Here is a 14305-nt window from a genome sequence, read left to right on the forward strand (position 1 = left end):
GGGTCCTATGTGAACTCTATTGCTCTGCTCTAAGTTCCTCATTAGCAGAAGGTGATCCTCTGATTCTCATGGTGATTCTTATGAAACCAACTGCTAGTGCCCCTGACCAGGAAATAATTGTGGTAAATTAGCATGGGATTGCAGTAATTTCCTGTGGGGTCATAAATGAATGCATTATAAAGAAATATACAGACACCATATAGAAGATACTTTCCCTGTCAGATGACGATGGCTCTAGTCCTTCTCCTTTTATAAAAGATGAAGGAGAAAGTTCCTGTTTTACTAAGATTTCTTTTTGGGTCCATTATCTTCCTAGTACTTTGATCCCTGGTTATGTTAATTTTTTCAGGGAGATGTATGCAAAAGTGTGTAGGTTTCTCTGTGCTTGGAAAGGGCTTCAGACACAACTCGAAGCCAAACTGACACAACTGGACATAGAATTCTTGAAAAAAGGTTGTAGATTTTTTGGAACCTGTGGAACACTTTGATGAGTGGCAGGTACTGTTTTTAGAGGCCACAGTAAAAACAGGAATCCTAGGAACCTGGTATAAGCAATATTTAGATGACATGAGTGTCCAGTCTCTAGGTGTCAATAAGTGAGTCTTACAGACCTTTGATGTAGGGATAGTGAATCCCCTACACAATCATGGTCTAGATATATTTATTCTGGTTATATTTGGACTTCTTTTGGAATCAAAGGCACTGGCCACTAAGAAGGCTGCTATCAATGAAATTCTTGTACAGACTCTGTGATGGACTTGTTCAGTTTTTAAGCTGATTTTTAAAAAATATTGGTAGACAAATGTAATTAAAATGTATTGTTTTTTCTTCACAACATAACAAATCAATTCCCAAGGCATTGGTTACTCCTGCTTATACCCTCCCAATCTCGAGCAGTTTGAAAATTCTTGGGGTCATGTTGGACAGCCATCTGTTGCTTGATAGTCATGTTAAGCTGATTACAAAAAAAATGTTTTTATCATTGTGGAAGCTTAAACACATCAAACAACTCCTGCCAAGAGATATTTTTCGAACCCTGATACATTCATTGGTCTTAAGCCATATTGATTACTGCAGTGGATTATTTGCTGGCTGTACAAACTGTATCCTGAGGAAGCTCCAGACGGTTCAAAACACTGCGGCCAGGCTAATCTTTGAAAAAACTTGCTTCGACAGTGCGCAGCCTCTCCATGAGAGTCTTCACTGGCTGCCCATTAAAGACCGTACTGAATTCAAATCTGCGCCTTAACACATAAAATTATTCACGGAGAAGCACCAGTTTACATGTGTGATTTGATAGATTTACCTCCCAGAAATTCACCGGTGTCATCTCGTTCTTATCTTATTCTGCACTATCCTTCCTGCAGGAATCTAAAGTATAAGTCAATCTATGCTTCATCTTTTTCATACATCAGCCAGCAATCCTGGAATGCCTTGCCGAGACAACTCAAGAGAGACATCGGATCACCTAACATTTAAGAAATTACTAAAAACTTATTTGTTTAGTTAAGCATAGCCCAAAGCCACCAGTGCTCTTTAAACCCCTATTTCCGTTTGTCATATTTCCCGTTTTTTTTTTGCCTTTGTCTGCTTCTCTTTTGTTGCTTCCAATTTCCCATCCGTATTCTCTTATTTAGCTGCTTACATTCTGTATTTGTTACTTTTTATTTTACTATTATATCCTGTTGTATTATGTAATTTTATTGTAACTTTGTTAGCCACATTGAGCCCGCACATGCTGGGAAAATGTGGGATACAAGTGAACCAAATAAAAAAATAAGATGAAAGACAGATAAAAATATTTTTGAAGGGCTTTATGATTGAGGAAAGATCTGAAGGCTCTTGAAATCTATTGAGGAAAACCATTCTAAGGTCTTTTCTCTCTCTCTTTTTTTTTGGCTAAGATCTTTAATATTTGCTTTTCAAAAGACATGGGCCTGGGGCATTATATAATTTGTATCTCATGTGTGTGTGTTAGTTTGGTTTGATTTATTGGGTGCTGGTGTCAAGCTTCCACAGTATCACAAAAACTGAGTCATACAATTAACTGTCTGCAACAGAAAGACTGCAGCCTTTGCCCATTTTATATATATATATTTTTTATTTTTCTTGTTGGTTTAAAATGGATGATTATAATAAAAATACCAGCCCGTCATTCAGCCCACTCCCATGAATAGAATACCAGGAGTTCATCTTTCTAGGAACAGAAGCAGTGGTACAGCTACTGTATAATTTTTTTTTGGCATCCAATGTGAACATATTGCTTTTTCAGTGGTACATTTTCACTCTTCTTTACACATTTGTTGCTAAAATCTGAGTAACTGAAAAGAAAAGGAACAAAAAAAGCAATAGCAAGAACCGTTTTGTATCTTTACAAAGATCTGGCATGGGCCTTTTCCTTGCCTTTTATTGTGCTGTGCATAGCCCCATTTGTTTGGGGAGGGACCTGAGGTTAGCTGATGCAGAGTAACCCCTCCACCCTTATCTTAGTGAGTGCTAGCAGGAAGATGTAATACAGCCACAGAATATCCTCCTCTATGGCAGGCTGTGGACTGGGGAGAACGTCCAATAAGCTACCCTCTCCTCCCCCCCCTCAAATAACAAATCATGCTAGCTCCTCCACGCATGTGGAGAGGAAAGAATTAACCTTAAATTAAAACATAGAACCAAGGTCAAGATCTGAAAAATGGTGAAATGGTGACTGCCAATCTGATTTTCATTCATGATATCTGTGCAAGAATCTCCCCCGCAGCACAAGGACCAAACGTTTTTTGGGTCATGACTGAAGGGGGAATTTTACTGTCCTCGTTTCCAGCCAGGAAATTTCAACACACAAAATATACACACACCTGAAATGCTGAAGAGGAGAAAATCAAAACAAAGAAAAAAAACCTTAAAGATTTTCTGTTGGCCATCTGGCATATGAATGATTGCACAGAGCAAGGCCCCCTCACCATTAGCATTAGTGGGGGGGTGCTGCACCGACTCCAGTGCCTAACCTCAATTCAGTGCAGTACGTGACACCACAGGCCACAACGAGAACTGTGGCACTAGTTCCTCATTGGCTTCAACATCCAGCTCTAAAACGCTGGCCTCCATTGAAGAGTTCTAACTGGAGAAAACACAAATGTGAGCTGGATCCTTGATGCACACAGCACTGGTCAGTGCATTTTGTGGTCTTAAAAAACAAAAGTTGATAGAAGATTCTGGATCTCATACAGAAATCTCATATGTAGTCCCACCCACTCCAGACACCTTCTTTACCCCTCCAGTTCCCCGTGTAGGGCTGAGTGGAGCTGGCGCAGGGGGAGGGGATGGGGAAGAAGAAGGACCCAGAGTCCTGGGCTGGCCATTGGATTTGCTATGGGAAGTCTTCAGTTGGATTTCATCCCTAGGGAAAAGAGAAAGAAAGATCTCAGAAGAGACTAAACAACATTAGAAAATAGTTCTTCCAGTTAGGGCCAGATTAACACTAAACTGAGCCCTAGACAAACATACATTTGTGGCCTCCCCTATTGTGGGCTCCCATTTCCATACTTCACCCACCCCCAAGATCTTCATTCATGGCCCTACCCCCACATGGCAGTAGTAATAGTCCATGAGTGTGATTGGGGACCAGACAAGCACATGATTTGAATGGAATAGTTAAATGGTTAGGTAACTTGGCAGCTCTCCACCTCTAATTCCAGGAGGAAGATGTTAGGTCAGTCCTGGATTTCCAACAATCCTACCTTGGTGTATTATGATACCAGCAGCACTTATTTCAATAGGCAGAATCAGGGACTACAAATAGCCCTTTGAATGGTGATGTAAGTTCAAAACCAGGGCTGGCCAAGTCTTCTCTTTGGAACAGCATATCTTAGTAGCTCTGGGCAGTGGACTAAGGACCAGAGAAACTGGGCAAGTCATTTTCACCCTCTGTTGCTGTTAGTGCAAACCAGAGAAGCTAAGAATGGACTGTTCTGAAGAGTGATATTGTAAATTCATACCTCAGACACATCACCTGTTAAAAGTTTTACATGAGAAAAAAAAAAGCAATGTTTCTCATACCTCACACTAACACTATTTGCTTTTGTCTCACGTAGAATGTAAACCGCACTGAACCCTGGGAAACGGAATATTAGTGATATACAAGAATTGATTTGAATTGAAGTGAAAATGATATTTAGCTTTCTTTGGTGCTTCTGAAAGGATACAGAGTGAAAGCACTATTGGGCCAGTTTTCAAAGGAATCTGCCCAGGATACTTAATAACTAGGTGGGTAAATTCTCCAAGCTGAAAGTTTCCCTTTACTTAGTATGTGCACAAGTATATTTGTACCAATGAACTTCTACATGTTGGTCCAAATTTTCAGTGTGAAGTTATTTATAAGACTGTCCCCTCCAGAGAGACAAACTTTACATATGCATGCACTCTCACTCTTCAAACACATGCACACATGCACTCACATACGTGCACCCTCACTCTTCAGTCACACACATGCATATGCACGTACTCTTCAAACACTCACATGAACTAGTCTCATCCTACAGCTATACACTAGTGGTGTAGCCACAGAAGAGCAGGGGCCCACCCACTTCGGCCTCAGGCTCACTCAACAGCAGCGCATATTGGTGCAGCTAGCAGGAATGCGTAAGCCCCACCAGCTGAAGACAGACATTCTTCGTGGAACCCCCCGGGGCTTCTGAACTCTGTGGCAGTTGACGGTGCTAGCATCCCACACATGCTCAGTTCATGCACAAAAACTGAACATATGCAGGGTACCAGATCAGCAGCTGAAGTACAGCTGCCAACTGCCAGAGGGTACAGAAGACCTGGGGAGTTCCATGGAAAATATTTTCAGCTGGTGAGGCCTGGGAATCCCTGCAAGCCGAGGTATTAATTGTTTATATTTGGTGTTTGGGGGGGGGGGGGGGGGGGAGATGGTGGAGAGGAGTTGAGGTATGTGTGCCCACCTGTTCCACCCCAGGGTCCACCCAGAAATTGCCTTCTGGCTCCACCACTGATACACACATGCACTTTGTCACTTTTCAGACATGTACACTCTTCTGGTGATGTGCTGCTGCTGCTGCCTGCTGATCATGTGCTCATTCTGTCGGTGCCCTCCCTCCACCAAACAGCTTTGCTCACCATCATATAAAGTGCTTGCATTTGCTGCTAGCCTTTTCTCAACTTGCAGCAGCCCCTCACATTTTCTCCCTTCCTCTTACGTTCTAATCCAGAGCTTCCCAAACTATGGACTGGAACTCCAAATGAGGTCAGAAAACCCAAATTTGTGGGTCACAACCTAGAGGGGCACTCCGCAGATGCATCATTATTATGTACCTTGGGGGGGGGGGGGGGGGAGGACACAATTTTATTTGGCCAGTATCATGACATTATAGCCACAGAAAGATTGGTAAGCACTGTTCTGAACAACCCTACCCACCTTCCCCCAGCCCAGGACACACACTGGTTCTCTCTCACCCCATGAAGAGCTCAACCTCCCAGACAGCACTTGCAGCTTGGCCCCTTTTTCTTGTGACTAAAGCAGCCTTTAATTGGCTGAATTCTACCACAATGTCTGCACTGGAAGGACTGGAGTTATCAAAGGCTAAACTCTGAAAATTATCCAGATATTGTCTCAAAGGAAGAAGGATGGCTAGTTGATTTACAAATCTGTAGAATCTTGAAATAGAAATACACAGTTGGCAATCCTAAGCTCCCGAGTCTTGAGAACTTCTGATAAGGTCCCCCTACCCCCTATACTTTTGGGCCTTAGGCATGTGACTAGTTGGTCCTGTTTCTATTTCAGCTGTCTTCTATATTTCATACTTGGATAAAGTATAGGTAGTGAGATGAAGAACAGATCTGAATTTTTCTCCTCATCAAGAAAAAACCTCTTCTAGCCCTAAAAGGAAAGCCTAGGATTAACACATCTCTAAAAGTTGTATTACCCTTTTATCATCCTGAGAAAAATATGGACTTAAATCAGTGCAACATATTTTGTTACTTACCCAATGTCAGCATGCAAAGCCATTCCCCGTTCCTCTCTGGGACATAATTGTCCTTTAAGGGCAAATCTCAGGCTCAGAATTCAAGGCAACTAATCACCACACCAAGTGAAAGTCACCCTCTACCTGAGCAATAAGTCATACTACATTTCCTGTCTCTTGTGGACACTGCCATGTGCTTATAAAAAATAAAAAAAAGCCATCTTGAAGACTGAGCATGAGTTCTTCTTCAGTTTAATAATTTCTTGTATGTTTCCAAATACCTAGATTTACTTATTATCAGTAAACAATTATCTTAAGCCCCGGTAAAATGATTTGTCTGAGCACACTACTCCTTGTTTAAAGTATTACGTACTCAGATGCAAACTGGGTGCTTGAGCTCCCCCCTTCCAAATATTGAGCAAATTCCATCACATGTGCAGAGAAGAATAATGTGGGTTGAATTTAGCACTCAAAATTATCAAAGGGAGAGTAGATAGACCATATGGCCCATCAATACTATTTGCTGTCATTTTCTGTGTTGGTGATATACAACTTCCACTAGAAATTGCTTGGTTTCATTTATAATTTTTTTCTATTCCAAGTTACAATCTATTTTAAATGAAGCAAATCAATTCCTCTTTAGCTACATGTTTTGTAATAACCACTCAAACAACCATCAGCCCATTGTACCATGGCACCAATACAGTATGCCGAATATCAGCTTTATGTACAGATGCAGTGTTTGATGCACAGCATTTGAGACTTAATAGTACTTACTTTGGTGGTAGTAGAGGTTGCAGGGCCACTTCCTCAACATCCACAGGCCCAGATAGGTGGGAGCCCTTCTGGTTGCTATAGGAGACAGACTTTCCCAGGTTGGATCCAAAAGATGCAGAATGGTGCTCGGGGGACCCCAGTGACCGTCCTCTTGGGCTATAAAAGGAAGAGCCTCCTTGCCCCGAGTCCAGAGGTTTGCCAAACCTAGGGGGTGCTGGCCTGGTAAGTGGGTTCTTGCTCACTGGGGAACGCCTGGACTCCTCAGAAGAGGAACTGAAGCGGGGAGCATGGCCAGAGCTGGGTGTAGACTGGATTCCAGAGTCAGCCAGCATGTGCTCTTCATCTCTTGCTAGTGGTGGCAATGCTGGTGGGGACGGTGACTGGCTCAGCAGCTTTTCCCGTTCCTGCAGGGAGGTAATGATGTGGTGTGAGAGATTGTCATAGTGCACCGGTGAAGGGTCCCTAGGGTGCTTTGGTGAAGCTGTGGGGAAACGGTGCAGATCCGCCTCTCGCTGCTGTGTGATCTTGGCAGAAAGGAACGGCGATGTGTAGCCAATGTTCTCAGGCCCCGTCTGTACAGACTCAAAGTCAGGGCTGTCGGAGGGGGTGAGCAGGCTGTCACATGATAGGCTCCCATTGCGGGTCTGGTTCACTAGGCTTTTATAAGAGGTGGAGGTAGTCCCCTCAGAGCGAATTGACTGTAGGTGAACCATCTCAGATCCTCCACCTTGGGCAGACTTGAGGCTGGAGGAGCGTGAACCGCTGGACAGGGGGTCAAAAGGAAAGCTCTTGCCAAAGGTTGGGGAGCGAAAGTTATCTGGTTCCAGGCTTGGCTCTGAGCGATAACCGTGGTTGTGGCCGCTGTCCATGATAGAGGGGGCCTCCTTCAGACTGTTTTCCCGATTTAGCTGGCATGAAAGAGAGAATACTAGTAAAAGCTGCTGGTGTGTTTCAGAGACAGAATACCCTTCCTATAACTTGCATTAATGCTTTAGAACCAACTAGAAAGACTCCAAAACTGCCCCTATTTTATCTGGTTTCTTACTTTCAAGTAGGGGGTTTTGTGATTACATAAGTGCCATACTGGATCAAAGCAATTCTCCACTGAGCCCAGGATCCTCTCTGCCCATGACCACTCAGGGTAGTTTGGAAGTACCTGACAATCCTAACAAAGAGATCCTTCCCTGTGGCTCAGTTCCACAAGTAAGCAGTGGCAATCCCCCAAATCTACCAAGCTAATAATTCTTAATAGATCTGTACAAACATTTTTTTTTAAGACAGCTATGCTGCTGGAGTCCCTCATAAGAGACTCCTTAAGAAATTAAAAAGTCAGAGGATAGGAGGTCATAACCCTATTGTGCATTGAAAACTGGCTAAAAACAGGAAACAGTAGACTAAATGATCACTACTGCAAATGGAAAAGGATTCACAGTGGACTGTCTGGACCAGGACACATGCTGTTTAATATATTCATAAATGATCTGGAGACAGGAGCAACAAGTGAGATGATTAAACTTGCAGATGACACACAGCTGTTAAAATGGCAGAAGACTGTAAGGAATGGAGAAATTAGGTCTTACCTGCTAATTTTCTTTCCTTTAGTCCCAACACACCAGCCCAGATGTGTGGGTTTGCCTTCTTCTATTAGCAGATGGAAAGGACATCTTTTAAGTATCCTGTGCAGTTTCTATCAATATTTTGATATCAAAATAACTAGAACATCCTTGATTCCCCCCCCCCCCCCCCCCACACCAAAGATATCTAGGAACAAGAAACCACTCCGTAGTAAACTATGATTAATTAACCAAGGCAACAAGCCACTCAGTCAAGATCAAAAGGAATGAACTACCAAACACCCATTTCCTAACCAAACTATATGCATCATCCAATCGTACTCTATGCCAAAAAGGGAGGGTTCTGGAATGGTCTGTCAGGACTAAAGGAAAGAAAATTAGCAAGCAAGACCTAATTTTCTCCTTCCTTAGCTTACCACAGACTAATCCAGATGTGTGGGAAGTACCAAAGCAGTAATCCTCACTGGTGGGAAACAAGTTCCCTTCTCAAAATCTGCATCTTGAAAAGCTTGTATATCCAGCTGATAATTCCACACAAACAAATGCACAGAAGACTCTATATAGCCGCCTTAAAATTTTCTTGGGGGAGGGGGAGAAAAAAAAATCAATGAATGCTCCGTCCACAATGAAACCTGACCCATAGTGAAATGAACTCTCAATAAGGGCAGCATCAACCGGCCCCTCAGCAAGTAGGCCGATTCAAATGCTCTCTTAATTCACCTTGCAAGGTAACTTGAGGCTGCCTTTCCTTTCTACTATCTCCAATCGAGAGACACAGCCTATACATCTGCAGAAATTTCTCCTCTTCAAACTTGTGCAAATGGCCTGTATTGCCTCCTGTCAAACTTTCATAAAACACCGGAAATGAAACTGTCTGGATTCAGATGAAGATGACACCACCTTAGGAAGAAAGGAAGGAACCGGATGAAGAAATACCTTCTCTTTGAAAAATACAAAAAGGGGTCTCTTAAAGAACACCTGTAGCTCCAAAATTCTTCTCACCAAATAAATGGCCACCAAGAAAACGGTCTTTAACATGAGATCCTTCAAAGTGGTGTCCTGCATCAGCTCAAAAGGTGCCCCACCGAAGCTCTGAGCACCAAATTTAGATCCCAAGAAGGCACATGCAGATGCAAAGGGTTATGCGGAAACGTAATCCCTATCCCCTTTCAGAAAATGCAGCATGTCTGCATGCCATGCCAGGTAATGACAACTGATTCTATAACACCTCTAACTGTGCCTTCAAAGACACAAGGGAAAGCCCTTTCTCCAAACTATCCTGCAGGAAGTCAATTTCCATTGTTAAGGTTTGAAACTTGTTGCCAAAGGATGTGGTATCAGCAGTTAGTATATCTGGATTTAAAAAAAAAAGGTTTGGACAAGTTCCTGGAGGAAAAGTGTATAGTCTGCTATCGAGACAGACATGGGGAAAGCTACTGCTTGTCCCTGGGATCAGTAGCATGAATCTTGCTACTATTTGGGATTCTGTCAGGTACTTGTGACCCGAATTGGCCACTGTAGCAAGCAGGATACTAGGCTAGATGGACCACTGGTCTGACCCAGTATGGCTATTCTTATGTTCTTATCCTTACACCACTGCTCAAACATTCTCCACACCTTAATGTATGCCAAGAATGTCGATAGCTTCCTTTGAATGCAGGAGTATCTATAACTTGGTGGAGTCGCCTCTTCTCCATAATTGTGCCCTCTTAAGAGCCGTGAGTGAAACTTGAGCTATCTCTAGCAAAAGAAGTGGATCCTCCAGGAAGACCGGTTGGTGCCGAAGTAATGGCTAAAGTCTCCCACCCTAAGCCACATAAGATTTCTGTACCCCGGTCTCTGGGCCAGTTTCACACTACCAGAATCACTGGACCCATGTGCATTTCTATTCTTTGAATTACTATCCCCAACAATGGCCATGGGGAAACACATACAGGAGCTGCTCCTAGGGCCAAGGCTGGATCAGTACATCAATGCCTTCTGCTCATGGGTCACATCAGCGACTGAAGAACCTGAGAATTTTGACATTGCTGGCTGATGTATCAGATCCATTGCCGAGATTCCCTATCGCTGGACAACGGCCACAAAGACTTCCTCTGCTAGACTCCATTCTCCTGGATCAAGGGTGTGTCTGCTTAAGAAATCTCTCTGAACATTCTCCACACCTACCACATGAGTCAGTCAGTCACAGACAGCTGAACCAAGCTTGGCCTCCACTCATTTATCAATAGAAGGACTACTACTACCGTCATTTCTCGACTCTTGGTTCCACCTTGGTGATTCACATATGCCACCAATGTCACTGTCTAATAGAATACAAACCACATTGCCCACAGTTTAGGTTGCAGGGTCTGCAGCAGCAAGCACATTACCCTGGCCTCCAGATAATTGATTGGCCATGCTACCTCTATTGCTGACCACTTGCCTTGAACCACCTTTCCATATTAGCAGCCACCCCAGCCTTCAAGGCTGGTATCTGTGGTCACCAAGAACCAGTCAGGAGCCTCCAGGTGTATATTTGCCAAAAAGGCAAACCCCCTTCCTATCATCTCCAAGCAGGTCACTTCTGATGTCGCTGCCTCACCTCATCTTTCAACTAAGTGGGCAAATTCTCAGTTTAACTAAAACAGCTCAAGCAATTAGCCTCCTACAGACTGCTGCCTGCAAGGCCAGGGCAGCCACATCAAAGGCCTGCTTCAGCAAAGAATCTACTCTGTGGTCTTGGGAGTCCTTCAGGGCTGCAGCTCCTACTAGGATTGTAGCCCTCCTAGTGACTGCAGTCATTAACGCGTCCACCTTAGATGACTGCCAAAGCATGCCTTCTCCAATACAAGAAGGGCATGGTCTATAGCAATGCTCTTGTTCAACCTTCAGTCTCGCATCCGGGACATCCCATTCCTCAGCAATCATGTCCTTCAATGTTTCCAAACCTGGAAATGTCTAAGGGGACTTCTTAATTCCCATCAACAGAAAAATAATCATCTTGGCAGTCTCCACCAGCTCTGCATTGGATAGGGACAACACCTCCTGGACTTGAGCGATGAGCGGACAACTCTGATCGATGTAACAATCACGCCACTGTGGTGTCCTCTCCTGGGAGAACTCCTCCTCCTCTGGTGCCCAGCCTTCTGGCTCCTGTAATCCAGCATCCTTTTGTAGAAGACTCCAACCACGTGAATCCTTGGGCCCCGAGGACTCCATCAGTTCTTCTTCCAGAGATAAACTCTGCCTCTTGTTCCGAGGGGGGCTCCCTGACCACCTCTTGAATCCTGTCTGAGTTGCCGCTGGTATCTCCTGACCGTCCCCTCTTAAGCTTGAAGGCCATGTACAGCAGAAGTACAAAGTCCATGGAGAAAACAAGCCCCCCCTCTCGAAAGCTGCTGCTCCATCCGGCTTCCAAGTCCTGCTTAAGCATGGTGGGCTTACATGCTCCTCTTTAGGCCCAGTAATGGAATTGGTTCCCACCAAAATTATCTCCTTCATGCCACCAAGTGTGTCACCTGACAAGGCCTTAAGTCGAGCCTTCAGGGTCTGCGACTCTGTTGTGCCATTTGCAGTGCTGGAAAGGACTGCTTCTGTCCGCTGTAAGAGACAAATCTAGCACTTTTTCTTTCCTGGTCTGGCCCAGTAATCACCACACACAGATTTGCAGGCTGTAAGCACTCAGATGATTTGTCCATGCACAACATGGCTCGATTACCTGATGTACTCCCAAGATGCAGCAGGCCTTCGCCCCTACCAAGGCCGTTCACACTCTCTCACTCTTACTACCAGAATTGCTTAAGCTGCTGCCACTGCCTCTGGACTGGTCTGTGGGACGTTAAGGAATGCAGAATTATGCTGTGAGACAAGCAGAGCAAAGTGACTTTGCTCCTTATTCCATCTCTTGCTACTCCTGCCTACTGCCCTCCCACTCCTCCACTTCCCTTTTGTAAAAAATTAAGCCCTAGATCTTGGAGCCATTGTAGATAATACAATGAAAAACTTTCAGCACAGTGTGCCATGATTGAAATAAAAGAAAACAGAATTTTAGGGATTATTTGAAAAAGAATGCAGAACAAAACTGAGACCACTATGCCTCTCTATATGTCTACAGTGTGACTATCTCAATTATTGTGTATTGTTCTGGTTTCTCAGTTACAAAAAAGATACAGAACTGAGAAAAGGTTCAGAGATGGACTATAAAACTGATGAAGGGGTGGAACACTTCTCTTACAAAGAAGGCTAAACAGAGGTTAGAGCTCTTGAGACTGGAAAAAGATGACTGATAGGGGATATGCCAATTTATAAAATCATGACTGGGGTGGAATGGTTAAATACAGCATGGTTGTTTACCCTTTCAAAAAGCACAACAAGAGGACAACCAGCTGACTGAAAACAAATCACAGAAAGTAGCTTTTTTATACAGTGCTCAATTAAGTTATGGAATCCGTTGCTAGAGGATGTGGTCAAACCAACTAACAGCAGGATTCAAGAGGGGTTTGGACAAGTTCTTGGAGCAAGTTTCTATTAAGAAAGCCATCAAGTACTTATCCCTTGAAATAAGCTATGAGAAATTGATCTGCCAGGGTGCTGGGAATGATAAATCTTGGTCAGAATGGCACCTCTAATGTTCTTATTGCCAGATTAATTCTGCATCGACTAAAAAAACCACCTCTCTTAAAAGTATTAAAATCAGTACCAGTTAGTTCCTTGGAATATTCCCCAGTCGTAGTACTATTTGAAAGATTAAATAATTTTTCCATTGTAGGCCTTACACCGCACCTCTATCATATCTCCTGTCCAAGCTGAAGATGCCTGAACTCTTCAGCCTTTCTTCATTAAAAAAAAATATATATATTTTTATTGATTTTAAGAAAGCAGTACAAGAAACATTTTAAAGGAGCAAAAAAATATATCCCCTGATATTTAAAACCAGGAATGGCACCTGGCCGGTTAAATGGCACTTAACCAGTGGTATTCAGCGGGGGATAGCTGGATATCTCCCACTGAATTTCACTGGTTAGTGGCTAGCAGATAGCTGGTTATATCAGTCTATATAGCCTGCTATTTACTTATTTTCAGCCCCACTTTAGCGGCTAAATTTGGCCTCACGAATATGTGGGATATTGTTGGCTGGTTAGAAGATAACTGGCTAAGTCTGGATATCAACATAGCAGGTTATCTTCTAACTGGTCCAAAATAAACTAGATATTGAATGCTGGTCAACGGAAACAGCTCGGCATTGAATATCCAGGTTTAGCGGTGACTGCAGGAGTTAGCCGGGCTAACTCTTACGGTCTGAATATTGGCCCCATAGTAAATAACAAGGAATAACATAACATACCATAATACACCTCAACAGGTATAGATAATGCAAAATAACGTAAGTAGCACTGATTTAGCAAACAGGCAAAAATTATAAGATGTTAAATATTTGCAATATAAGAGTCAAAAGGAGCCCAAATTTTCTTGAAGTGAAAATAATTATGGGTTTTATGGGCAGCTGCTTCCTCATATTTTCAAACAACACGTAAGTGACTCCACCATTCATGCGTATTAAGATTGGAATTGTTTTTCCTGTGAAGATCAGATGGGTTGCAATTACTAACATAATTATCAAGCAATTTGTTATGTGAGTCACTTCAGCCTTTCTTCATACAGAAGCCATTCCATCTTTTTTCTCATTATATTTTTATATATATTTTAAAATGGGACAAGAACAGCTGCACACAATACAATACACAGTGCAGTCACACCATGGAGTGAGGCAGTAAGACATTCTCAGTTTTATTCTCCATTCCCTTTTGAATAATTCTACAAATCTGCTTGTGTTTTTAGCCTTTACAGCATATTGAACTGTGGATTTCAATGCATTGTCCACAATGACTCCATGATCATTTGTCCAGATCAAGGGTACTCATATAAAACAGCAGAGTCTCCCCAAACTGTGGGTCAGGACCCCAAATGGGGTTACAAACCCATTTTTCATGTCACAAC

At 43.1% G+C, this 14305-nt stretch overlaps 1 protein-coding gene across 2 annotated transcripts in view; it reads right to left on the bottom strand.

Moving 5' to 3' along the window:
- Positions 1-2080: 2080 nt before the first annotated feature.
- The window catches only part of ZDHHC5 (zinc finger DHHC-type containing 5), a 155575-nt gene continuing 143350 nt past the window's right edge, over positions 2081-14305 (bottom strand). The window contains exons 11-12 of one of the 2 annotated variants that reach the window (XM_030186170.1): positions 6753-7660; positions 2081-3391 (exon numbers count right to left, since the gene is read on the bottom strand). In XM_030186170.1, coding sequence (XP_030042030.1) covers positions 3214-3391; positions 6753-7660 — 1086 coding nt within the window. In that variant the 3' untranslated portion in view covers positions 2081-3213. The remainder of the gene's footprint in view (positions 3392-6752; positions 7661-14305) is intronic. The other variant, XM_030186178.1, reaches the window with a different exon arrangement.

Source organism: Microcaecilia unicolor, chromosome 1 (assembly GCF_901765095.1).
Source record: "Microcaecilia unicolor chromosome 1, aMicUni1.1, whole genome shotgun sequence".
In the NCBI taxonomy this organism is placed as follows: domain Eukaryota; kingdom Metazoa; phylum Chordata; class Amphibia; order Gymnophiona; family Siphonopidae; genus Microcaecilia; species Microcaecilia unicolor.